Source organism: Nelumbo nucifera, chromosome 5 (genome assembly GCF_055504915.1).
Source record: "Nelumbo nucifera cultivar China Antique chromosome 5, China Antique-T2T, whole genome shotgun sequence".
Classification (NCBI taxonomy): domain Eukaryota; kingdom Viridiplantae; phylum Streptophyta; class Magnoliopsida; order Proteales; family Nelumbonaceae; genus Nelumbo; species Nelumbo nucifera.
The window spans coordinates 15,454,673-15,479,589 of NC_142653.1; the positions used below are offsets into that span (position 1 = coordinate 15,454,673).

A 24,917-nucleotide genomic window follows, 5' to 3' on the forward strand; every position below is an offset into this window, starting at 1 on the left:
AACTTTGTCTTCAAGAGGCTCTCCACCCTCTACACTGATCTTGTGATTCTGTTCAATGGGTGTATCGGCAGGCTTGACACCTAACTTTCCAGTTTCCGCCAACAGATCTAGAACATACTTCCTTTGAGAGATAAAGATCCCCTGTTTAGATCTAGCAACCTCAATACCCAAAAAATATCGCAGTGCACCAGATCTTTCACCTCAAACTCTTGATGAAGGAGTTGTTTGAGGGACTCAATCTCACTATTATTATTCCCTATCACTACAATATCATTCACATATACAACAAGCAAGGTCAAAGAAGAGTTCACTCTTTTAACGAACAGTGTATGATCTGACTGGGCTTGTACATGGCCGAATTTTCCAAGGGCTAGTCTGAATCTATCAAACCAAGCTCTAGGGGACTGCTTTAATCAATACAATGCCTTATTCAGTCGGCAAACCTCCTTACCTGTCTCTGTATCATAGAATCCAGGGGGCAACTGCATGTAGACTTCTTCCTGTAAGTCTCCATTTAGAAAGGCATTTTTAACGTCCATCTGGAACAAGGGCCAAGAGTAACTTGCTGCAAGGGATAATAGAACTCGAATAGTGGTCATCTTGGCTACTGGGGCAAAAATCTCCAAGTAGTCTATACCATAAGTCTGAGTAAACCCTTTTGCAACCAACCGGGCTTTGTACCTTTCAATGGAGCCATCAACATTATGTTTCACAGTAAATACCCATCTACATCCAACTGGTTTCTTTCCTTTGGGTAGGTCAACTAGCTCCCAAGTATTATTTTTCAAAAGGGCATCCATTTCAACTTTCATTGCATCTTTCCATTCTGGAACTGATAATGCTTCTTGCACTATTCTGGGGATAGGAATATCAGCAATGGAAGTGAGAAAGGACCTGTAAGAGGGAGACATGCGATCATAGGATAGAAACTGGGAAATACAGTGAGCTATGGATGTGGTGCAACGCCGTTTCCCTTTATGGACCGCAATAGGGAGGTCAAGGTCATCAGAAGGAGGGGAAGTAGCAACAGTGGAAGGTATCTCAGTGGGCCTTGGGACTGTAGTACCTGGATCTGGATCCGCAGAAGGAACTGGGGCTGGCTTGGACTGCTGATGACCGAGATCAACCTGCCTGCATCGCCTGTGATAGACTTTCAACTCCTGATCTCTCTGACAACCCTCACCATTACAACCTTCATCACTCAATGGAATGGGTAAAGGAACAACCTCAGATGAGTTAACCCCACTCTCGCTGCGCTCCCCCTGAGGAAAAAGACCCAAATTCTCACTACTCTCCCCTTGAGGAGAAACCCTAGGATAATAGGGTGCCTCCTCAAAGAAGGTGACATCCATCGAGACAAATCTCCTCCTTGAAACAGGATCATAATAGCAATAACCCTTTTGAGTTTGTGCATAACCGAGAAAAATGCATTTGGAGGCCTTAGGGTCAAATTTGGAATGATGAGGTCCGAGAAGCTAAACAAAACATGTACAACCAAAGGTTTTAAGAGGAACAGTAAACAACTCCTCGTCTGGGTATAGAAGGGTAAACAGAGGCTTCATATCAAGAACCCATGAAGGAACCCGATTAATGAGATACACTGCCGTGAGGATAGCATCACCCCATAAACGGATAGGCACATTGGAGGTAAACATAATGCTTCTAGCCACCTCCAAAATGTGCCTATTCTTCCTCTCGGCAACCCCATTCTGCTATGGTGTATGAGGACAAGTGCTCTGGTGAATAACCCCATGATCGAGTAGATAAGAGGCCAGTGGCTTGGCAAAGTATTCTTTGGCATTATCAGATCAGAGGACTTTGATTTTGACCCCAAACTGGGTTAAAATCATCTGATGAAAGTTTTGGGTCAGAGTGGGAACCTCATCTCGAGAACGCATAAAGACCCAAGAAAAACGGGTATAGTCATCAACAAAAACAGAAAATATCTGCACCCACCCATAGAAGGGATGTGATACGGCCCCCAAACATCTGTATGCACAATATCAAAAGAATTACCACTTCTTTTATTACTCAAGGAATAAGATGTTCTACAATGTTTGGCAAGCTCACAACTCTCACATCTCAAATTTGACATTTAAACAGATTCAAATAAAGTAGGAAACAGACTCTTCAAAGACCGAAAAGATAAATGACCTAACTGATTATGCCAGAGCATAACTAGACTCACAGACTGAGAAACAAAAGACTTCTTATGCACGAGCTCTTTCCAATGAGAACTCTCTCCAAGCAGATAGATCCCATTCGTCTCACGGCCAGTCCCAATCACCTTCCTCGTCTCCAAGTCCTGAAAAACACATCGGTCAGGGAAAAAGGTTATTAAACAGTTCTGATGTTTTGTAATACTACTGACTGAAAGCAAATTAGTATCAAGTTTAGGAACATGCAAGATTGAGGATAAAGAGATAGTATCAGATAACTTGATGTCACCCTTGCCAGAAATGGGAACAAGAGAGCCATAAACAATGGATACTTTATCTCTACCAGAAGATAAGTGATAATTAGTGAACAGTGATGGCAAGCTAGTCATATGGTCAGATGCACCTGAGTCTATTACCCAACAATGTTCAATGTTACCTGGAGCTGAAGCATGGTAAGCTGAGGCTCGAGTACCTGAATGAGCAAATGCTGATGTGGCAGGGGCTGATGGTGACTGAGATGACTGAGCTGAATTCCCAACCTCCTTTTCCAACTGTATTAGGGCAGCCCGAACAACAACTAAGGTATCTAGGGGCGTGCCTTTTGTGCCCGACGAGGATGCAGAATCAGTATTCACAGCCATATGAGCATTACCCCTTTTATTCCTCAGTTTTGCTGGGACTAAATGTGGGTGCAACTTCCAACATCTATCTTTTGTATGCTTGGGTTTCTTGCAATGTTCACATACTAGATCCCGTTTATCTTCCTTCTTCATGTCCCTTCCAACATGTATCAACTGTGGGGAAGGGCTGATGTTGCATCATAACCTTTCTCCTGGTCTCTTCACTATGCACCAGGGAGTAGGCTTGAGATAGGGTCACACTGTCTCTTGTCAGTATCTGCTGTCTCACAATGTCATAATTTGAATTCAGGCCGGCCAGAAATTCAAACACCCTATTGGTCTTGACTTGCTTTCTATGGGTTTGTGCATCTTTTGGACTTTCCCACTCAAGAGTCTCTAGATGGTCAATTTCATGCCACAGAGATTTCAAAGTAGAGAAATAATACTGGTTTCTCTCCTTGTTTATGGTTATTCACCTCACACTTCAGTTCATAGGCTCTAGCAACATTAAGGGGTTGGGAGTAGGTCTCTTTCATGACATCCCATATCTCTTTGGCTGTCTTTGCCCACAAGTAATTTCGGCTGATATGTGGCTGCATAGAGTTGCACAACCATGTCATAACCAAGTGGTTCTCCTGAACCCACTTGGTATACATTGGGTCCTCCTTGGAAGGTTCTTTCACATCTCCCAATAGGTAGCTAAGTTTTTCCCTTCCTCCAATAGCCATCATGGCTGATTGGGCCCATTCCGAGTAATTGGATCCGTCAAATCTCACAGTTGTAATCTGAAACGCAGTCTCAGACATACTACTAGAACTGCTGTTCCCAAAAACACCTTCTCCCTGATTTTTGAACTCCATTCTTGGTTAAGAATTAGTAGTTAAGAACTATTAGGGTTACTGCAATAGAAAACAGCACTTAAACAACTGATCACAATCAGAAATCTGTATGAAATCAGTTCAGATCTGATCTGAAACCAATCGGCAATCAGAATATAAGCAGTCCAATAACAGTTCTCACCCCCAAAACAGGCTCGGAAGCCAAAACAGGTCTGAAAACCACTTAGAAAGCAATCTGTAATGCTGAAGCAGAATTAGGGTTTTAATCGTAGGGTTAGGAAAACCTTTGTGAGAACATAAACAGTGCTCGGCCGCACCTTCCAAAAGAATTCACAGTCAAGTCTAGTCGTAGGGTTAATGACAAACCCTAAAAAACTGATCACCTCTGAGAAAAAATAGGAGAGTTCGGCCGCTCCTCCTAGATAGGTCCAACCTATCTTGACTGACAACAATCTCAAGGGAAAAATGAAGATTTACCCAGAAAACTCTGATCGCTACCTTCAATCATGGCCTAAACCCTAACCTTCTCTGATTCTTCCTGATTACCAAAACACTCTCCAAGCCTCTACAAGTCTTCGGACAGCTGCTAAACTTTTCTGGTAACCTCCAAGAATCATCCAACGAACAGTCCTTTGTAAGCTTCCAGCCCTAGACAGTTCTCATGTGGTCGGCTGGACTAGACTCACATGAGAAACCCTAGATAGGCTCTGATACCAAGTAGTCGATCAAGACTACAGTCAGTCTTGAATTCCAAAAGATTTTGGATTGAGAAAAGTAGAAGAAAGAGGGAGAAGAAAGGAGAAGAAAGCAGAAGTACACAAGGGTTTTGAAAGGAGGGACAGATCGAATGAATCTGCCGCCGCTACTCTCTCAATATTTATAGGTTATGTTCACTGAATGTAGGAAAGGGCAGAATTGCCCTTAATGCTTACATGGCAAATAAAACAAATAATAAACTGAAATAACAAGCTGTCTAAGATAATTACCAACTAACACTGACATAACTAACAAAGGTTACATGTGCTGTCATACGAACACAGTGGGGACCACAGCCGTGGGGCCCACATCAGTGTTCTCTACAAGAAGAAACCCCTGGTTTGGCTAAACTGTTGGCAGCTACATTAGCACTTCATGGGACCTATCTGAATGAACAGTTCATTTGTCTTCCCAATGAGTTGATCTCTCTAACAATGAATCTGAAGACCAATGGGACTTCCTTTCCTGTTTATTGCCATGAAGTGACAACCTGATGGTCTCCTTTATTTTATGCCTTTTTTTATCCTATATACCATCAACCACAACCCTGTTTCATCACGGTTACTTAAAGCAACAACAATACAACATGCATGTAAAGTGTTGAGATATTCAAGTGTTTCTATAGGGGTATTTTTGTTATTCATTAATCAGGTTTTTTTGGTGAGTATTCATTTATCAGGTCATTTTGTAATTACTTTATTTATTATAAAGCCTAATGAAATGACATCAGTCCCAAGTTTTCTCCTTCAAATCACTTAAGAACCACTCTAATACTAACTTCTTGATATTAGAGCACAAATACCCTTCATCACTAATTGGAATCATCACGGTCAACTGTTGACTTTAACAGCCTGTATGGTGGCCACACCATCTACAGTAGAAAGCCTCAAATCCTGGTCAAGCTTGGTTTTATAAGAATTTTGATGTAAGTTTCAAGTGGGTTTGAAACTGTTATGGTAATTTTATGGATTTTTTTTTTTATGAAAAAAATTGGAAATATAGTTCCAATGTTTTTTTTTTTTTTATTTATGAGTTCAAGTCGGGGACTTTTTATAATGATGTTTGCTTGTGCAGAGAGATTGGGCCAAATGGGCCTTAGTTTGGTGGCTGAATGGGCCTTGCTTTAGTTCAGTTATTTATTGTTTTGTTTCTGCTGTAATGCTGTAACGGGCCCTTTTTTTTTGATAAATGAGTAATGTAGAGGACACTGATGTGGGCCCCACAGCTGTGATCCCACTCTGTCCGTAGGGTAGAATGTATCTAGTCATAGCTGATGGTCAATCTGTTATTCTGTTATTCTGTTATTCTAGTTGTTATTTACTTTTCAGTTTTATATTGTTGTTGTGTTATGATGTAAACACCAAGGGCAGATGTGTCCTTTCATGTAACTAGCATAACATATAAATATTAAAGTGAAGTGGCGGCGGCAGAACATTGAGATTCTGTCCTTCCTTTCAAAGCCTGTGTTCTACTGCTCTCTCACTATTTTTTTCCTCTTTCTTCTTCACTTTCTCTTCTTTTCGAACCTGAAGTTTCTTAGTGATCAAGACTGATAGCAGTCTTGAACACCTACATGGTATCAGAGCCAAGTTAGGGTTTCTCATGTGAGTCTAATACCAGCCGACCACATGAGAATCTCCTAGGACTGGAAGCTGAAAAGGAGGAGTTCGCAGACTGATTCTTGGAGATCGCTAGAAGTGCTAGCAGTTGTTGGAAGCTTGTTAGGGTTGCAGAGTGTTGGTGGTCAGGAAGGATCAGAGAAGACTAGGGTTCGGGTAACCTTAGAAGGCAGCGAACAATTTTTCCTTGTAAGTTATTTATTTTATAAGAGAAGTTCTATCAGAGAAGATAGTTGGACCTATCTAGAGAGGGAGGCCGAACCATTCTAGGGTTTTCTCTCTTCGATTCACTAGGGTTTTACAGCAAACCCTACTGTTGGGCCGAACTGTCTCAACTTTGTTTCTCTTTGCTCTAGGGTTTGAAAGTGATCTTGCGGCAAGCCCTAGTGTTAGACTGAACCTTGCGATCTACCTAGAGCTGTCCTCAAGTTTATTGTTAGCATTGATCAGATTCTAGGGTTTCTTATTAACCCTACTGCAAGTCTATCTATACGGTACTGATTGGATTGTGCAACTGAATTGTTCACTTTAAGGACTGATTAAAACCCTAAATCTGCCAAGCATATCAGACCTACTTCTAAGCTGTTTTTCAGAGTCTTTTGGGGTTTTCGAACTCTCTTAAGGGGTTAGAGCTCTACGGACAGCTACTGTTGTGTTGGCTAGTCAGATCAGAGTTATCCCAGTTTTGTGCACATACACTGTGAATACAGATCAGGCCTATACTGTTTTTTGATTGTGATTGGTAGTCCAAGTGCTGTCTTGAGACTTGACAGAAATGGAGTTTAAAAATCAGACAGAAGGCAGCTTTGGGAACATCAGTTATGGTAGTGTTTCTGAGATGGGTGGTCAGATTACAACCATAAAGTTTGATGGATCAAACTATTTGGAATGGGCTCAATCAGCCGTGATGGCTATTGGGGGAAGAGGTAAATTAGGGTACCTCTTGGGAGATATGAAAGAACCCCCCAAGGGAGACCCGACATATACCAAGTGGATCCAAGAAAACTACTTGGTTATGACATGGTTGTGTCATAACCATGTCATGAAAGAAACTTATGGGATGTTATGAAAGAAACTTATTCCCAACCCCTTAATGTTGCCAGAGCATATGAATTGAAATGTGAAGTGAAAAATCTTAAACAAGGAGAGAGACCAGTTTCAGTATATTTCTCTACCTTGCAGTCCCTGTGGCGTGAGATTGATCACTTAGAGACTCTTGAGTGGGAGAGTCCCAAAGATGCACAGATATATAGAAAGCAGGTTGAGACAAACCGGGTATTTGAGTTTTTGGCAAGCCTAAATTCAGAGTATGATATTGTGCGGCAACAGATTTTGACTAGAGACAGTGTGACTCTCTCTCAGGCATACTCATTCGTAGACAGTGAAGAGACCAGAAGGAAAGTTATGATGCAACCTCAGCCCCCCACACCAGCCTTTGTAGCGGTCACACCCAAATCAGGGGGTGATTCAGAGAAGGACAGGAGGAAGGAAGACAAGAAGGATGTGGTATGTGGACATTGTAAGAAGCCCAAACATACAAAAGAAACATGTTGGAAACTGCATCCTCACTTGGTTCCTGCGAAGTTGAGAAGCAAGAAGGGCACTGCTCATGTGGCTGTGAACACTAATTCAGCATCCTCATCTGGCACAAAAGGAACATCTTTAGAGACTTTAGCTGCAGTTCGGGCTGCCCTAATACAGTTAGAAAAGGAAGTTGGAAATTCAGCTCAGCCACCGCAGTCACCATCAGCCCCTGCCACATCTGCCTTCGCACATTCAGGTACTCGAGCTTCAGCCTACCATGCCTCAACTCCAGGTACTACTGAACCTTGTTGGGTAATAGATTCAGGTGCATCCGATCACATGACTAGCTTGCCTTCACTGTTTACCACTTACCATTTGTCTTCTGGTAGGGATAAAGTATCTATTGCTGATGGCTCCCTGGTTCCTATTTCTGGGAATGGTGACATCAAGTTATCAGATACTATCTCCCTGTCATCTTTCTTGCATGTTCCTAAGTTTGATACTAACATTCTTTTAGTCAGTAGTATTACCAAGCACATGAACTGCTCAGTAATCTTCTTCCCTGACCGATGTGTTTTTCAGGACTTGGAGACGAAGAAGGTGATTGGGACTGGTCGTGAGACGAATGGGATCTATCTGCTCGGGGAGAGGTTCCGTCAGGAAGAGTCAGTAGAGAAGATGTCTTTTGTTTCTCAGAGTGTGAGTTCGGTTATGCTTTGGCATAACCGATTAGGTCATTTGTCCTTTCGGTCTCTAAAGAGTCTATTTCCAGCTTTATTTGAGTCTATTGAGTTGTCTCAGTTGCAGTGTGAAAGTTGTGAGTTTGCTAAGCATTGTAGGAAGCCTTATTTATTGAGTAATAAAAGGAGTGATAATTGTTTTTGATATTGTGCATATTGACGTTTGGGGGCCTTATCACATCCCTTCCATGGGTGGGTACAGATATTTCTTGTTATTTGTTGATTACCATACCCGTTTCTCTTGGGTTTATCTCATGCGTTCACGAGATGAGGTACCTGCCCTGACCCAAAACTTTCACCAAATGATCCTAACCCAATTTGATGCCAAGATCAAAGTTCTCAGATCTAATAACGCAAATGAATACTTTGCTAAACCATTGACATCTTATCTTCTTCATCATGGGGTTATCCACACCAGAGCTCTTGCCCTCATACACCTCAGCAGAATGGAGTTGCCGAAAGGAAGAATAGGCACATCTTGGAAGTGGCTAGAAGTCTCATGTTTACTTCCAATGTTCCTATCCGCTTCTGGGGTGATGCTATCCTCACGGTGGTATATCTTATTAATCGGGTTCCTTCCCGGGTCCTTGACATGAGATCTCCTTTTTCCCTTCTACACCCACGTGAGGACTTGTTTTCTATTCCCCTTAATTCGGTTGTACCTGCTTTGTTCAGCTTCTCGGACCCCATCACTCCAAGTTCGAACCCAAAGCCTCCAAATGCATCTTCCTTGGTTATGCACAAACTCAAAAGGGTTATTGCTGCTATGATCTTGTATCAGGGAGGAAGTTTGTCTCCATGGATGTCACCTTCTTCGAGGAGACACCCTATTATCCTCGGGTTTCTCCTCAGGGGGAGAGCAATGAGAGTAAGGGTTTGAGTCCTTGTCTTCAGGGGGAGAACAATGGGAGTGGGGTAGTTCCTTTACTTATTCCATTGGGTGATGAGAGCTGCAATGGTGGGGCGGTCAGAGGGATCAGGAGTTGAGGGGGAGCTGCAATGGTGAGGGTGGTCAGAGGGATCAGGAGTTGAGGGTCTATCACAAGCGGTGTGGGCAAGTTGACCCCGATCATCAGCAGTCCAGGCCAGCTCCAATCTCATCTGCAGCTCCAGGTCCATGTATTACAGTCCCAGGGCCCACAGAGACTTCCTCTATTGTTGCCATTTCACCTCCTACAGATGACCTTGACCTTCCGATTGCAGTCTGTAAAGGGAAACGACATTGTACCACATCTACAACCCACTGTATTTCCCATTTTTTATCCTATAATCGCCTATCTCCTACCTACAGGTCCTACCTTAGTGCCATTTCCAATGTCCCTATTCCAAGAACAATGCAAGAAGCCCTATCTGTCCCGAAATGGAAAGATGCAATGCAGGTTGAGATGGATGCCCTGTTGAAAAATAACACCTGGGAGGTAGTTGATCTGCCCAAAGGAAAGAAACCAGTTGGATGCAGATGGGTATTTACTGTGAAGCATAATGCAGATAGATCCATTGAGAGGTATAAAGCTCGGTTAGTTGCAAGAGGGTTTACACAGACTTATGGCATAGATTACTTGGAGACCTTTGCCCCGGTAGCCAAGATGACCACTATTCGAGTCCTATTATCCCTTGCAGCAAGTCACACTTGGCCTTTATACCAAATGGACGCGAAAAATGCTTTTCTGAATGGAGATCTGCAGGAAGAGGTTTACATGTGTTTGCCTCCTGGATTCTATGATGCAGAAACAGGTAAGAAGGTCTGCCGGCTCAACAAGGCTTTGTATGGTTTGAAATAGTCACCTAGGGCTTGGTTCGATAGATTCAGACTAGCCCTTGTGAAATTTGGTTATGTACAGGCCCAGTCAGATCATACTCTATTCATCAAGAGGGTGGAGTCCTCCTTGACACTACTGACAGTATATGTTGATGATATTGTGGTCACAGGGAATGATAGCCATGAGATTGAGTCCCTTAAACAACTCCTTCATCAAGAATTTGAGGTGAAAGACCTTGGTGTACTCCGGTATTTTTTGGGTATTGAGGTTGCCAGATCCAAACAGGGGATCTTTATCTCTCAGAGGAAATATGTTCTAGACCTGTTGGCAGAAACTGGAAAGTTAGGTGTCAAGCCTGCAGATACACCAATTGAACAGAACCACAGGATTAGTGCAGAGAGTGGGGAGCTTCTTGAAGACAAAGTTATGTTCCAGCGATTGGTAGGAAAGCTCCTATATTTCTGCCTCACTCGGCCAGATATTACTTATGCTATTAGTGTTGTCAGCCAGTACATGCATTCTCCTAGAACCACACATCTTCTTGCGGCATAAAGAATTTTAGCCTACTTGAAGAGATGCCCGAGTAGGGATATACTGTTCAAGAACAACAACCACATGAAGGTGGAGGTCTATACGGATGCCGATTGGGCTGGGAGTGTTGATGACAGAAGGTCTACCTCAGGATATTGTGCCCTTGTGGGAGGAAACCTTGTCTCCTGGAGAAGTAAGAAACAAAGTGTTGTCTCCCGGTCTAGTGCTGAAGCAGAATACAGGTCCATGGCCAACGGAGTGGCTGAAATCCTATGGCTAAGATCTCTACTTGAGGAGTTGGGTATTGAGTATGAGAAGCCCCTGATGTTGTATTGTGATAATCAAGCAGCCATTAATATAGCACATAATCCAGTGCAGCATGACAGAACCAAACACATTGAAGTTGACCGCCATTTTGTACGAGAGAGGGTCTCATCTCAAGAAGTATGCCTCCCTTACATCACATCCAGTATGCAACTAGCAGACATCCTCACTAAAGCCGTATCAAGAAAGAAGCTAGAAGCGGATCTATCCAAGTTGGGAATGATGAACATTTACTCCCAACTTGAGGGGGAGTGTAGAGAACACTGATGTGGGCCCCACAGCTGTGGTCCCACTCTGTCCGTAGGGTAGAATGTATCTAGTCATAGCTGATGGTCCTTTCATGTAACTAGCATAACATATAAATATTAAAGTGAAGTGGCGGCAGCAGAACATTGAGATTCTGTCCTTCCTTTCAAAGCCTGTGTTCTACTGCTCTCTCACTATTTTTTTCCTCTTTCTTCTTCACACTCTCTTCTTTTCGAACCTGAAGTTTCTTAGTGATCAAGACTGATAGCAGTCTTGAACACCTACAAGTAATATTTTATTAAAGAAAAATCAAGATGATAAGACAATACAGGCTACCCAAGGAGAGACACAAGCTGGTACCTCTCCTAAACAACAACATTGTATTACATCAGACTAGAAAACAAAAAGTTACAGAGCTTCCCAAAATAATTGTTCCCTTGAGGCCCCTTGCTTAGCTAACCCATCCGCTATGGTATTAGCTGTTTTACTTCTACCCACCTACTGTGAGGTAACAGTCATGTTCCTTGAACACCAATTAACTTTCCTCAGAAGGTCCCTGTAGCACCAAATAACTGAACCTGGATTTGTTAGCCATCGCATAACAACTTTGGAATCTCCTCCAATAAGCAGATTCTGAATTCCTAACTGGTCTGCAATCCGAATACCTTGTACAGCTGCTAGAAGCTCAGCTCTATTAGAATCTCCTATACCCATGGGGCCTGAGAACAAGGCTAAAATGTTGCTGCCAATGCTGTAATGGGCCCTTGACAAATTAGTTCTTATGTTTATTGGGTCAGCTGACTAACCAGGGGCACTCATGTAATTTCTCCTTTAAATTAATCCAGCACATATATAAAGAGACTAAGGGAGTGACAGAGGGACGTTTTTCTCTTCTCTTCTCTTCGTCTTTCTTCCGACTTCTTCTTCTTTCTCTTGAACAGCTCTTTCTCTCTTCTTCCTTCTTATTTTTCTTGTTATACAAGTAGGAAATTCTTGGACTGGTTTTCTTCTGCTTGGATTCAATCTTTCTAACTTTTCTAAAACCAACAAAAGTGTTTTCATCAGGTTTTGAGGAGTGTTGAGCTTTCAGTGGTGTCTTTTCTCATTTATTCTAGCATCCAAAACAAAAGGTGGTCTTTTGGCTGTATAGGGGATGAGGTTCATATATAAATGTGTCGTGTAACCTTCTTTCCTAATCATTGTCTCTTTTTACCTTAACACAGGGAAGATGATTGGAAGTGGACATGAGGTCAATAAAGTTTATTTTCCGAAAATGTTGTATGGACACAAAATGGGAGCCAGAATCCGATGCATGTCCAAGAGTCCGACTCAGCAAGTTGAGAAAACATGGACTTGTAAATACATGAGCGTCTATAGACAAGTATATGCTATTAAAATAGTTCATATTTTTTGAATTTTAATGTTATATACCTCAAGAACATAATTATAGAATAAAATTCTCAGCCCTGAAAATTTTTGCCTCTTTCGATACATTTCTATTTTGCTCTACATAGCATACTATGACCATCCCCTTACCAAACCATTGAGAAAGTAAAGTGTTTAACTTCTATACTTAAGTGTGTTTATGTTATGACAATCTGTGGGTTAAGAAACTTGTTTGTTTTTATTTGGAGCATATGTAGGATATTCACTTTACAACCATTTGCTAAATTGGATTCCTATCTTGCAGGTGGGCTGAATGGAATGGAAAATACCGTGACGATATCAGGAGATTCATAAAGGTGATGCCAACAGCAATAAAAGTTTCAACCATGTATTGTAAATACTGATTAGTAGCATAGGAGATGGTCTAGCATGCACTAGAATATAAAGTTTACAGTGCAAAAGGTAATGCACTTGAAGATTACAGCATTTGAAATTTCTAGAATATTTTTTTCCTGATAGGTAACATTTAACATTGGACCTTTGTTAATTGTGATTGATAAAGAATGCTGTGTACAATATTTGGGAATTTTGACTTAAGGCTGGATCCTACCACCTTACCCCTTAGATACTTGTTTACAACAATTGAGATGAGGTGTCATCTCTTGGTGTTACTTGTGCAAGGAGTGGTAAAAGTTACTAAGATATTATTTCTATATTGAACAAGGCAATCTAGGATAATTTATATTTAAATAGAGCATTAATATGGTTCCTTGTCAATTACAAGAATTTGGTGCTATGGTGTCCCAACCAATCTTTTCAAGTTATTGATAAATTGATGAACAACATGTCAGAGTGTATGATCTGTAGTGATACCTTTTGTAAAATTATTCTAGAACATGTTTTAGTCCTCTCATTAGAGCTGCTTTAGGTGCACAAGCTCTAAAATTGTGTCAAAAGTTGGAAATTTGTTCAGATCTCTTGATAAATATACTGTCTAATGATTTATGAGGCCTTCCTGACTCTCTTGTTAATGCAAATGAATGATTTGAATTTAAGTAAATGATTAAAACATGACACAATTGAAGATCCATCCTCAACAATTTTTTAAACTGCAATGTAATTATGCATTTGTTATGTTGAAAAAGAGGAAGTTTTATACAAGAGGTATGCACAAATGGGAGGAAGGAAAAGGCAAATACTGAAAAAACTACCCTTTACACCGAGAAGCTAATAACACTTGGATAAACATGATAACCCCAAACTCACACCCCAAGAGTCCAGAGCTGGACAATGACATTACATCAAAGGCTAAACAACCAACAGCCAAAAAAAGTTTACCCCACCCTAATCCCACCCTGAGCTATTCTGGGCAAAAGAAAAAAAAAAGTGTAAGGGCCAAAGACAATTATGGCCAAAATCACCTGCCATGAACCCCCCAGGCAAGCCTTCCCTCATCCTTAAAAATTACATAGAAGTTATATTCATTTTTATATAAGCTGTTGCCAATATCCTGATTACGGCTTACAGTATTGGGTTTTGGCATTTTGATTCTCTATGGGGGGGGGGGGGGGGGGGGGTCGGGGGCTGTATGATATTCAAAAATCATTGAAAGGATATCTATTGAATTTTTCTTCTTCAGAATTGAAAGCAATAAATTCATTATTTCTTAGTTATGTTATGTTAAATTTATCTCTATCCTGATTTGGCCATTTAAGGTTTTAAATCATAGTGATTGAAGAATATTAAGAATTAGTATTTTTTTTTCATTTGAAAAAGAAAAAGAAACTCAGGTTAACTAAGCCTTGTCCCAAGTGCCAACTATTTAGAATCGGATGTCTGTTAGAAGCTTTTCAACATCAGATTCTGGGCATCATATTCTTTCAAGCATAATTAGAGCCATAAGGTGTCCATGATTTCTTATATATACATATACATGTATCATTAGATGTTTCTCACTAATGTTTACTTTCCCCATTTGCCCATTGTGATTACTTTTGAAAGAAAAGATGGGTTGATGCTTCTTTTATGAGTTAGCGAGTTGGCTAAAGTCAAGTTACTAGACAATGGAAATGGAATCTCAAACTATGAAGAAGTAGCCTATTTTGTTGATGTGCTCATATTTTTCTTTACTGATTTGGATTCAACACATCCATACTCATAGGGTGACCAGGGTATGAAGGGGAGTTTTGCAACTTGTGTAGCTGGATCTTCTGATCTATACAAAGTAAGAGTTGAATAACATTAAATTCATTTTCCATAAATTGAATGTGACTTTTCTATAGGTTGGGAAAATGTGGTTACTTGTTTTTTTTTCCTCATGTCTGTTGCTTGTAAACACCCCACTTTATACATTTCTTCCTTTTCCTTTTATTTATATGCATAGATACATATATTAACTTGAATTTATTATGAATGAAAATAGAGAAGAAAAACAAATATTTTATTGATGGAAAAGAAAAGGCAAAATAAAATGCTAGTATTGAGAAAGTGACCAAAAAACCATATGAAACAGCTTTCTGAGAAAATTCAGGGGTTAAAATATTTTAAAGATGGGATCAAGCATATCAGATTTAGATATCAAAAGCACTATAATGCTTTATGATTTGATCATTGTTTTAAAGGAGAATGTTAAATTATTAATGAAATATGAAGTTAAACAATAAATATTGGGATAAAGTAAAACCACATAGTTGATAACTTAGTATACTATTACTTTCTTCTCAAAAAAAAAAAAAAAAACTTAGTATACTATTACTTAGATAATTAGGAAAAGATTCTCTTGCAATTATAAGTATCTCCTTATGCAGAAAGTAAGACTTATCAACCTTATTGATTTGATATTTTAACTTGTTCTATAGGTAAACAAGCGCAAGCCTTACCATAGTGTCAATTTTGTCATTGCACATGATGGATTTACACTAAATGATCTTGTTTCCTACAACATCAAGGTATTCTTGCAGTACCAATACAAGTTCTTTTGTGATGCTTTAAACCAAATTTTATAAATAAATCTGCTTATATAATGGATAATTTGTAGCACAATGAAGCGAATGGAGAAGGTGGGAAAGATGGAAGCAATGATAATTTAAGTTGGAATTGTGGTTTTGAAGGTAATATCATAGCTTTCTGCTTTTTCTTTTCTTTTCTTTTTTATTTTCTCATTGCTGTGCTGAAAGCAAACTGGATGGATCTTTAGAATTAGAAGATGCAATAACTTCTCCAAGAGTACATATAATCTGATGGTATCAATATTTGATGGCTTATCAAGGGAAGTAAGCATCTAGTCAGGTAAGTCTACTTACATGGTATAAATAATAAGTGACAAGAAAGGGCAAAATTTTCCTTGTAGCATTTTTTTAAACAATGCTATCATTACCAGCTATGTTTGGTAATAGAAAAGCACTTGCAAAACCCTTATTTACTTGGCTTGGAAAGGTTGGTAGTGGATTTGACTCTAGGGTCATGGAGTGATTTGGGGAGTCACACTACAATTCTAGAATTTTATAGAATATGAAAGCTACATTATATTATGTTTTATATTATATCTTACATTTCTATAACCACAAATTTTAATCCAATCATAAACAATTGTAATTATTAATATTAAAGAAAAAATATTTTTGATAATATTTAATTTTATTATTTAATATCATTAGAAAATATGCAAAAAAGAAAAAAAAAAACTCAAAGAACTACCATATATGTTTTAAAGCACCCACATGCATTTAAATATTGGCATAAGATCATAGGAATTAATCAAAGAAAATTTTCTTGTTAGAGGTACACTACCAACTAGGAAGTCAAATGACTCAGGGTAAGTGGAATCATTGTAGTTAATCACTTTTGTCTTTTGAGAAGGGTAAAGGATTTCATTATATATTGAGCATGATTATCCCCAAATACATACTCTTCTGCTGAACTGAACAAACAAAAAGCAGAGAGTGGCAATGTTATAACTTAATGTTGATGCAGAGGAATTAGTTACTTAACTTGAAGGAGTCATTTACGTTTGGATCCATCACAATGTTTTGACTCCCCATCATTGGAAATGGAGTCAACTCAGTGGAGTTGAGGTGTTAACTTGGGAGTCAGCAAGAATTATGAAAGGTATAACAAAAAGGAGAAAAGTTGAGATAACATCCTCATACATAAACATATTTAAGCTCTTCTCTCTTGCAATTTAGAACTTTATGAGAATTTATATTTATGACTAAAGAAATTATAGTTTGTAGCACAACTAAGGTTTCTGTGGTTTCTTTTCAATTATTAAACAAAATTCATGCATAATTCATTGTTCTCTTTTGTTAGGATCAATGTGTTAGATGAAGAGTCAAATGTACAAGTTAGTGTTAACCCTTGAATGTTTTCCCTAGTAACTAATGGAAATCACAGGCAGACATTTTATATGTACTGAACAGGAGAAACTACTGATGCTAATGTTAAAGCCCTACGGTCGCGTCAAATGAAAAACTTCCATATGGCTTTAATGATTTCCCAGGTAACTCAATTTACTTCTTTATGACCTTAATATTCCACCATTTGTTCCAATACATAAGTAGCATGCATACATGATATAGGCTGGTTTTCTAGGTAATGGGGCAACTCAACTATGCAAGTGTTTTGTGTGTTTAGAAGCTTGAACACTTGAATTAAGTGGATGCCCCATCTGAGCTTAGGGATGCAATTCTGGCAGGCAGGACCTGGTTTAAGCTCAACCGAGGCCCAACCCTAAGATTGGTCATTTCTTGGATGAGATGTAACTGACAGGTGCTTGGATATACAGTCAAACTCTAAGGGAGATGGGTAAACCAGCAAAAGAGGTTGAAGCTGATTTCAGATGGGTAAAAAGATCTGCAAATGGTTTGGCAGATGTCCTAGCTAAGCAAGAGTTTATAGGAGCATTTGTTCAGAGCAAAATTGTAATATGGGTTATACACAAGTAAATGGGCATCTGGATGGTTTGCCCAGCTTCATGTTGTAATTCTGACTTCAATTAATGAAAGACTTTTCTCTATTGATGATCAAAGAAACCCCAAGAATTGAGCCTTAAGGCCCAAAGCCTAAGATCAAGCTTGATCAGTCCATCCAACTTGGGCCAGGCTTGGGTTGGTCAATCAGCCCAAACTAAAATTTAACACAAATGTATATGTTTATTTATGCATATATTTATGTATGCATGCAAATATGTGTCTATTTATGCATGTGTGTGTGTGTATTTGGGTCAGTCTGGTTGGGCCTGCCCAAGTTGCACCTCTATCTGAGCTGACTAGCTAGATCAAAAACATTGATTATCTTGACATATCTGAGCATATAATGGCATCCATACAGGGAATTCCAATGATGCTAATGGGAGATGAGTATGGTCATACTCGCTATGGAAATAACAACAGTTATGGACACGACACTGCTATAAACCATTTCCAGTGGAGACTGGTAGCCTTTACCTTTCCTCTTCTCATATAGGATTTTACCCAACTAATGTGGGTGACTAATGCATTTTTCCTTTTCTTTCTCCCTTTTCACAAACAGTTGGGTTCCGGGAGAAGCAATCAATTTAGGTTCTTCTCAGAGATGATAAAATTTCGACAAAAGCATTCTGTGTTCAGAAAGGAGAATTTTCTCAGTGAAGTAATTCACAATCATCTTCTACTCGTTGAAATTGATTTTGAATCAGCATATGTATCTATTTAAGTTTTTTTAATTACCACTAGTTACTATCAAATTCCAGTTTTTATTATCTTTTTGAATAATAGTGTGTAGTGTCCCCCAAAACTACATTCACATAGCCATACATCAATTGTTCATATGCATGTATCATGCATTCTTATGATTCAGAACTTACCAAATGTATGACCCTTGGTAAAGTAGAATAGCAAAATAGGATTCATGTGGTGGATGGCATTTATCTGGGATAATGTTTTGTTTTAATTGTTTGAACGTTTTCATTATATTATTATTTACAGTTTTTCATTTAGTGTTTTCAAATTCCATGTGTCTCTTAATTTTCCAGCTTTATCTATGTATTTTGATTCTAATCATGCAACATATCTTAGATTTCTAAAATTTACTTACTTTTGTGCCCCTTGGTACTGTATATATAGTTGTGGCAAATATGTATTTGCAATTGTATCCCTCATCATGGATTGGTATGCTGCACCTGGAGTCTGAATAAATTGATCAGTCATTCTTTGGAGCAGATTGTTGGCCCTTGCTTCATGCTTGCCATTGACAACATATGGGATTTTTTTTGTTCCTTTCTATAAGAAGCTTGATTTCCATTAAAGGGTCCTCCTCATCATATAATTCATTAACAAATTTCATTTTACTTGTTTTTGGATCTATAATGTGGCTTTGGCCCCCATAAGAGTGAGGTGCTAACTAGACCTGTAACTAGCAGGTTAGTGTTAGCAGGAACTTAGGTGGGGATATTGCAAGGTGCACATCAGGTCCACTGGCCATACCATGGAGAGCCTGCAATTCTGCAGGGTCAATCTAGTAGAAAGCCTTATGTGCTGATTCGGCCAAGCTTCTTGTGAAAGGAAGAGGAGAAAGTCGGGGGTTTCAGCAATAGACAGAGGAAAGGGAAGAAAAGGAGAAGAAGGTCGACTAGGATAGTAATGCCTAACCCTAGACGCCAGCCCCTCATTCTATTTATAATTAACTTAAATATGAGATATTACAAAGATGCCCCTAGTAGGGCGGCAACTCAAACTAAGTACTTACAATTCTTTTAAAAATAAAAAACTAATGGGCCCAAGGCCCAACAACTTCTTAATTTAAAAGAAAACAAACTAAACATAAATCGGCCCACTCAACACTCCCCCTCAAGTTGGGAATAGATGTCACACATTCCCAACTTGCGTAGGTCATGTTCTAACTTATTCTTCACAACGCCTTCTGTGAGAACATCAGCAAGCTGTAGATTAGAAGAAATGTATGGAAGACAAACTTCTCCAGAAGTTACCCTTTCTCTGATAAAATGTCTATCTACTTCAATGTGCTTAGTTCGGTCATGCTGGACTGGATTATGGGCAATATTGATTGCTGCCTGGTTATCGCAGTATAGCATCATAGGTTCTTCTGCCTGTACACCGATTTCTTCTAACAGATAATGGATCCAGAGAAGTTCTGAAACTCCATGTGCCACATGGCCCTATATTCCGCTTCTGCACTTGATCTTGTCACAACTGTTTGTTTTTTACTCTTCCATGAGACTAGGTTACCCCCAACTAGGGTGCACACTCCTGAAGTTGATCTTTTGTCATCAAGGTATCCTGCCCAATTCGCATCTGTATAGGTCTCTAGCTTCAGTTGTCCATGATCGGTAAACAATATGCCTCTGCCTGGATATTCCTTCAAATAAGCAAGGATCCTGTCAACTGCCTTCCAGTGCTGGTCTCGTAGAGAATGCATGTATTGACTCACTACACTTACTGTATAGGAGATGTCTGGTCTTGTCATACACAAGTATAGTAGCCGACCCACAAGTCTTTGGTATCTCCCAAGGTCCTTCACTGGTTCACCTTCTGATGCACTGATTCTATGGTTCTGATCAATGGGGGTGCTAGCTGCCTTTGTTCCAAGCTTCCCTGTCTCTTGGAGAAGGTCCAAGACATACTTCCTTTGAGAGATAAAAATTCCATGTTTCAATCTTGCAACTTCGATGCCTAATGGATCATAGCAGGAATATGCGCAAAGCAGACACATCCAAACACCCTTAGAGGAATATGAAACATCTCCCCCTGAGGAAAAAGAAGGCTGAATGGGGTCCTGAATCTGAGTACACGAGAGGGCACCCTGTTAATCAGATATACTGTCGTGAGAACTACATCACCCCAAAAACGAACCGGAACTGTGGCTGTGATCATCATGCTTCTTGCCGTCTCAACTATGTGTCTGTTCTTCCTCTCTGCAACACCATTCTGGTATGGACTATAGGAGCAACTGCTCTGATGGACAACACCATACTCCAACAGATATGAGGCAAGATGTCTCTCAAAATATTCCCTAGCATTGTCAGATCTGAACATCTTTATTCTCGTCCCAAACTGTGTTAGTACCATCTGGTGGAATTGCCTCACCAAGGATGGTACTTCATCGCGTGATTTCATCAGGTAAATCTAGGAATATCGAGAGAAATCATCCACAAACAGGAGAAAATAGCGATAGCCGCCCATAGAGGGAACATGATAAGGGCCCCACACATCCAAATGAATAACATCAAAGGGAGAAGAACATCTTTTATTACTAGGTTTAAAAGAGTGTCTACAATGCTTTCTAAGTTCACAACCCTTACACTTCAAACTTGACAGACTCACAGACTCAAACAGTTTTGGAAACAAACAACTCAAAGAAGAAAAGGATAAATGACCCAGACGGTTGTGCCAAAGCATAATCTGACCCACAGATTTTGACTCACTGTCTCCGCAAACATGATGGCTTTGGTGAAGAGGAGGAGCATCCAGGAGGTAGATTCCATTCACTTCACGACCACTCCCAATCGTCCTCTTTGAATCCAAATCCTGCAAAATACAGCGTCCAGGAGAAAAAATTACCGAGCAGTTCAGATTCTTAGTCAAACTACTAACAGATAACAAATTAGTGCTCAATCTAGGAACATTGAGGACAAAGGGTAAACAAATAGAATCATTAATCTTAACAGATCCCTTCCTAGCAATAGGAACATGGGATCCATCAGCTGTGGAGACCCTATCTCTGCTAGAACAGAGCTGATAAGAGGAGAAAATAGTGGAGCAATGGGTCATATGCTCTGAGGCTCCAGAGTCTATAATCCAAGGAGATCTCTCCTTACCTGAAGCAGAAACATAGTTTGCAGTGACATGTGAACTACTTGTATGGGCAAAGGAGGTAGAGTGAGCTCCACCTGTGCTACCTGTACCTTGTTGTCCGCTTACGGCTGAACTAGAACTAGTTGTATCCCTCTAATTCAAAAGTAACCCAAACCTCTCAAGCTCGGCCCTTATTGCAGCAGCTGCAACGGACTCCAAAGCAGCTGTAGTAGGGGGGCCGGAGTATCACCAGTAACTGCCATGTGCGTATTTCCTTTCTTATTCTTCAATCTGGTCGGCACAAGATGTGGGTGAAGCTTCCAACAAGTATCTCTTGTATGCTTAGGCTTCTTACAGTAGTCACAGACCAAGTCCCTTTTGTCTTCCTTTTTGTTTTCATTGCCATTCTGTTTAGATCTCACGGCACTTACCATAGCAAACTGATCAGAACTGAGATTTTTCATCATTACATCCCTCTTGCACTCCTCTCCTGACACAAAGGCATATGCTTGGGAGAGAGTGACACTGTCCCTAGAAAGAAGATGTTGTCGTGCAATGTCATACTCAGGGTTAAGGCTAGCAAGGAATTTGAACACCCTATACTTCTCTAAATGTCTTTGATAGGTAGTTGCATCCTTGGTGGTTTCCCAAGCAAAGGTCTCTAGGTGGTTGATCTCCTGCCACAGGGTCTTAAGGACTGAAAAATAGGCTGCAACAGATCTATCTCCCTGCCTTGTGGCAATAATTTGATTTCTCAGTTGATAAGCCCTAGCAACATTCTCCCTTTGTGAATAGGTTTCTGCAACCCCATCCCATATCTCCTTAGCAGTGTTTGCCCATAAAAAAATTTTACTTATACGTGGCAACATAGAATTACACAACCATGTCATTACCATATAATTTTCCTGCACCCATCGAGAGTTGCCAGTTTCGGGTTTCACCTCTTCACCAGTAATATACCCCAATTTTCCACGAGCCCCAATGGCCATCTTTGCAGATTGGGACCATTCCAAGTAGTTTGTACCATCCAACCTAACTGTAGTAATGGTCCCAGCTCCGAAGGGGTCTCCAGCACCTCCTCCCACTGGTTCCATTTCATTCCCGGGCTTATATTCAACTCTGTGTCCCCCCACGTGTCTCAAAAGAGGTACAAAAAACAACCAAAAAATGCAGCAAGAACAAACAGAATACCTTCTGGAACCAACGACACTCCTTTGGTGTCCTGGACTTTCTTCCCACGAAAGATTCCTTTTCTGTGGGATGAGAGAAGAAAGAGAAAAAGCAACTGCCCTCTCTAGAAGCCTCCAAACCACATGGAACTTGAATTGCCCCTTACAAAAACCCAGAGGAACCCTAAAAAATTAGGGCGCCACTACCTAGGTCAAAATTGAAGAGTCCACAAAATCAGGACTCTTCCCCTTTCTCCAGTTTTTCCTGATTCTGATGAGAAACCCTAGACCAGCTACAGGGCATACAAATCCATCAAGAAAATCCAAAAACTGGGCTTACCTGAGAGCTTTGATCAGCCTCTTAAATCTCCATGCAGTCGGCCGATCTAGGGCTGCAGGAGCGAATCTCTTCAAGAACCTTCAACCTGCTCTGATACCAAGTAGAAAGCCTTATGTGCTGATTCGGCCAAGCTTCTTGTGAAAGGAAGAGGAGAAAGTTGGGGGTTTCAGCAATAGACAGAGGAAAGGGAAGAAAAGGAGAAGAAGGTCGACTAGGATAGTAATGCCTAACCCTAGCCGCCAGCCCCTCATTCTATTTATAATTAACTTAAATATGAGATATTACAAAGATGCCCCTAGTAGGGCGGCAACTCAAACTAAGTACTTACAATTCTTTTAAAAATAAAAAACTAATGGGCCCAAGGCCCAACAACTTCTTAATTTAAAAGAAAACAAACTAAACATAAATCGGCCCACTCAACAAATCCCATGCTTCCATTTGGAGAGTGATGCCCAGTGACCACCTCAAAAGGAATTGTTTTTCAATCTTTAATATGCTGGAAGACCTTTCATTTTATTGCAGATCCACTTTCCAAATCTAATTCATTTCCAGGTATGTTCTGAAATAAATGAAATATGATATTCACCTTTTAATTCCTGCAGAATGATGTGACATGGCACGAAGACAATTGGAACAATTATGAGAGCAAGTTCCTTGCCTTTACGTAAGAAAAATTCTCAAGTGCAGATTTTGTATGTTGACAAAATGAACTCATATTCCTTACTTGCTTACCTCCAAGCTATATTTTTGAGAAATGGGTAGCCATGTGCATGGTATCCTGATACTTCTGTAAGTTAATCAATATCTTGTTAGTTCCACAAGTCAATTACTGTCTCCACATTTTCTCTCACAATTAAGGTATAGATCTTAGTCCATTTTTCTTGGTTTTCTTCCCTACATTTGCAATTTCTGTAAATTACCAAGATAAACACCTGCCATGCATCAATTAACTAAATCAACTATGAATGGTAGACTTACAAATTCTTTTATATAAGATAGAAGGGGCTTGTGCTGTTTTTAGGACTTCGACATGCTATTCCAGTAGTAACTGAGCAACACTGAACAATGTATAGATGGAATATCCATATGACCATGCAACATTAATAAATATATAACATACATATAGTAAACAAGGTAATGGATGGATTGGAATCAACTTTAATTAGAGAATCGGAATCTGTTCTGTGTTTGACATGCCTTTTACTAAGAAAAAATATGGTATCGTTACCTAAAACTTTTCATTGATGAAATAAATTTTCAGGCTTCATGATAATCTTGGGGGAGATATCTATATGGCATTCAATGCACATGACTACTTTTTAAGAGCCATAATTCCCTCACCACCACAAAAAAGACGCTGGTTTCGGGTGGTATGTTTTTCTGCTATCCTTTTTGTTAATTTGCCAAATTGTCTGGCTTTCAGTGGTCATGGAAAAGTGATGATAATCACAGCTAAAGGTAGACTTGGAGAACCATTATCTGCAGATAATTCATAATTGAACTCATTAATGTATATGCTTTTATCCGTTTCCCATTCATTTGTAGCATCTTTTATTCAGTTTCCCAAAGTCATTTACTCTAGTTGTTCTGTCAATACTTTCTATATCATTGGGTAGGAGTTTTACCGAGTAGATTTGAATGACCAATTGAGAAACTTATATGAACAGATAGAACTAATAGCAATAGGCCATGTATGTTTCTGCATTGCCTAAATTTATACTGCCATGATTTCATGCTAATCTAGTAATGCCACCTAGATTTTCTTCACACAGTGATCTAGAGGGTTTTGTAAGAACAAAGCATGAGAGAGAGAGAGAGAGAGAGATCCTTTTTAACACTGTCAATGGCCCTTTCAAGTAATAAAAAAAATGAAGTGCAACAACCATCCCTGCTTTTTCTGGGAGGTGGCTAATCTAAAAACTAACTCTTGTGAGTTGCTTGAAAGGAATAGGGGCATGTGGATGGTGCATCTTTTACCGGCTGGTGGAGGAACATTGGATCGCATTGTGTCCTTGTGGTTCTGTCTTGAATCTAGAAACACTTATCTGATATGTCCATTATTCATTTTTTTACAAATAAGGTTGTGCAGAGGTTCCTTAAAGGTGGTTGTGCTAT

The 24,917-nt window shown here is 39.8% G+C and overlaps 1 protein-coding gene across 4 annotated transcripts in view; it reads left to right on the top strand.

Moving 5' to 3' along the window:
• ISA3 (isoamylase 3) overlaps nucleotides 1–24,917 on the top strand; it is an 82,693-nt gene that overhangs the window by 54,534 nt on the left and 3,242 nt on the right. For 3 of the 4 annotated variants that reach the window (XM_019198910.2, XM_019198918.2, XM_019198916.2), the window contains 9 exons: nucleotides 12,809–12,860; nucleotides 14,666–14,728; nucleotides 15,363–15,452; nucleotides 15,542–15,614; nucleotides 16,923–17,002; nucleotides 17,833–17,937; nucleotides 18,034–18,132; nucleotides 23,405–23,466; nucleotides 24,064–24,172. In XM_019198910.2, coding sequence (XP_019054455.2) covers nucleotides 12,809–12,860; nucleotides 14,666–14,728; nucleotides 15,363–15,452; nucleotides 15,542–15,614; nucleotides 16,923–17,002; nucleotides 17,833–17,937; nucleotides 18,034–18,132; nucleotides 23,405–23,466; nucleotides 24,064–24,172 — 733 coding nt within the window. Of the gene's footprint in view, nucleotides 1–12,808; nucleotides 12,861–14,665; nucleotides 14,729–15,362; nucleotides 15,453–15,541; nucleotides 15,634–15,694; nucleotides 16,611–16,922; nucleotides 17,003–17,832; nucleotides 17,938–18,033; nucleotides 18,133–23,404; nucleotides 23,467–24,063; nucleotides 24,173–24,917 lie in introns of those variants that run through there. The other variant, XM_088887711.1, reaches the window with a different exon arrangement.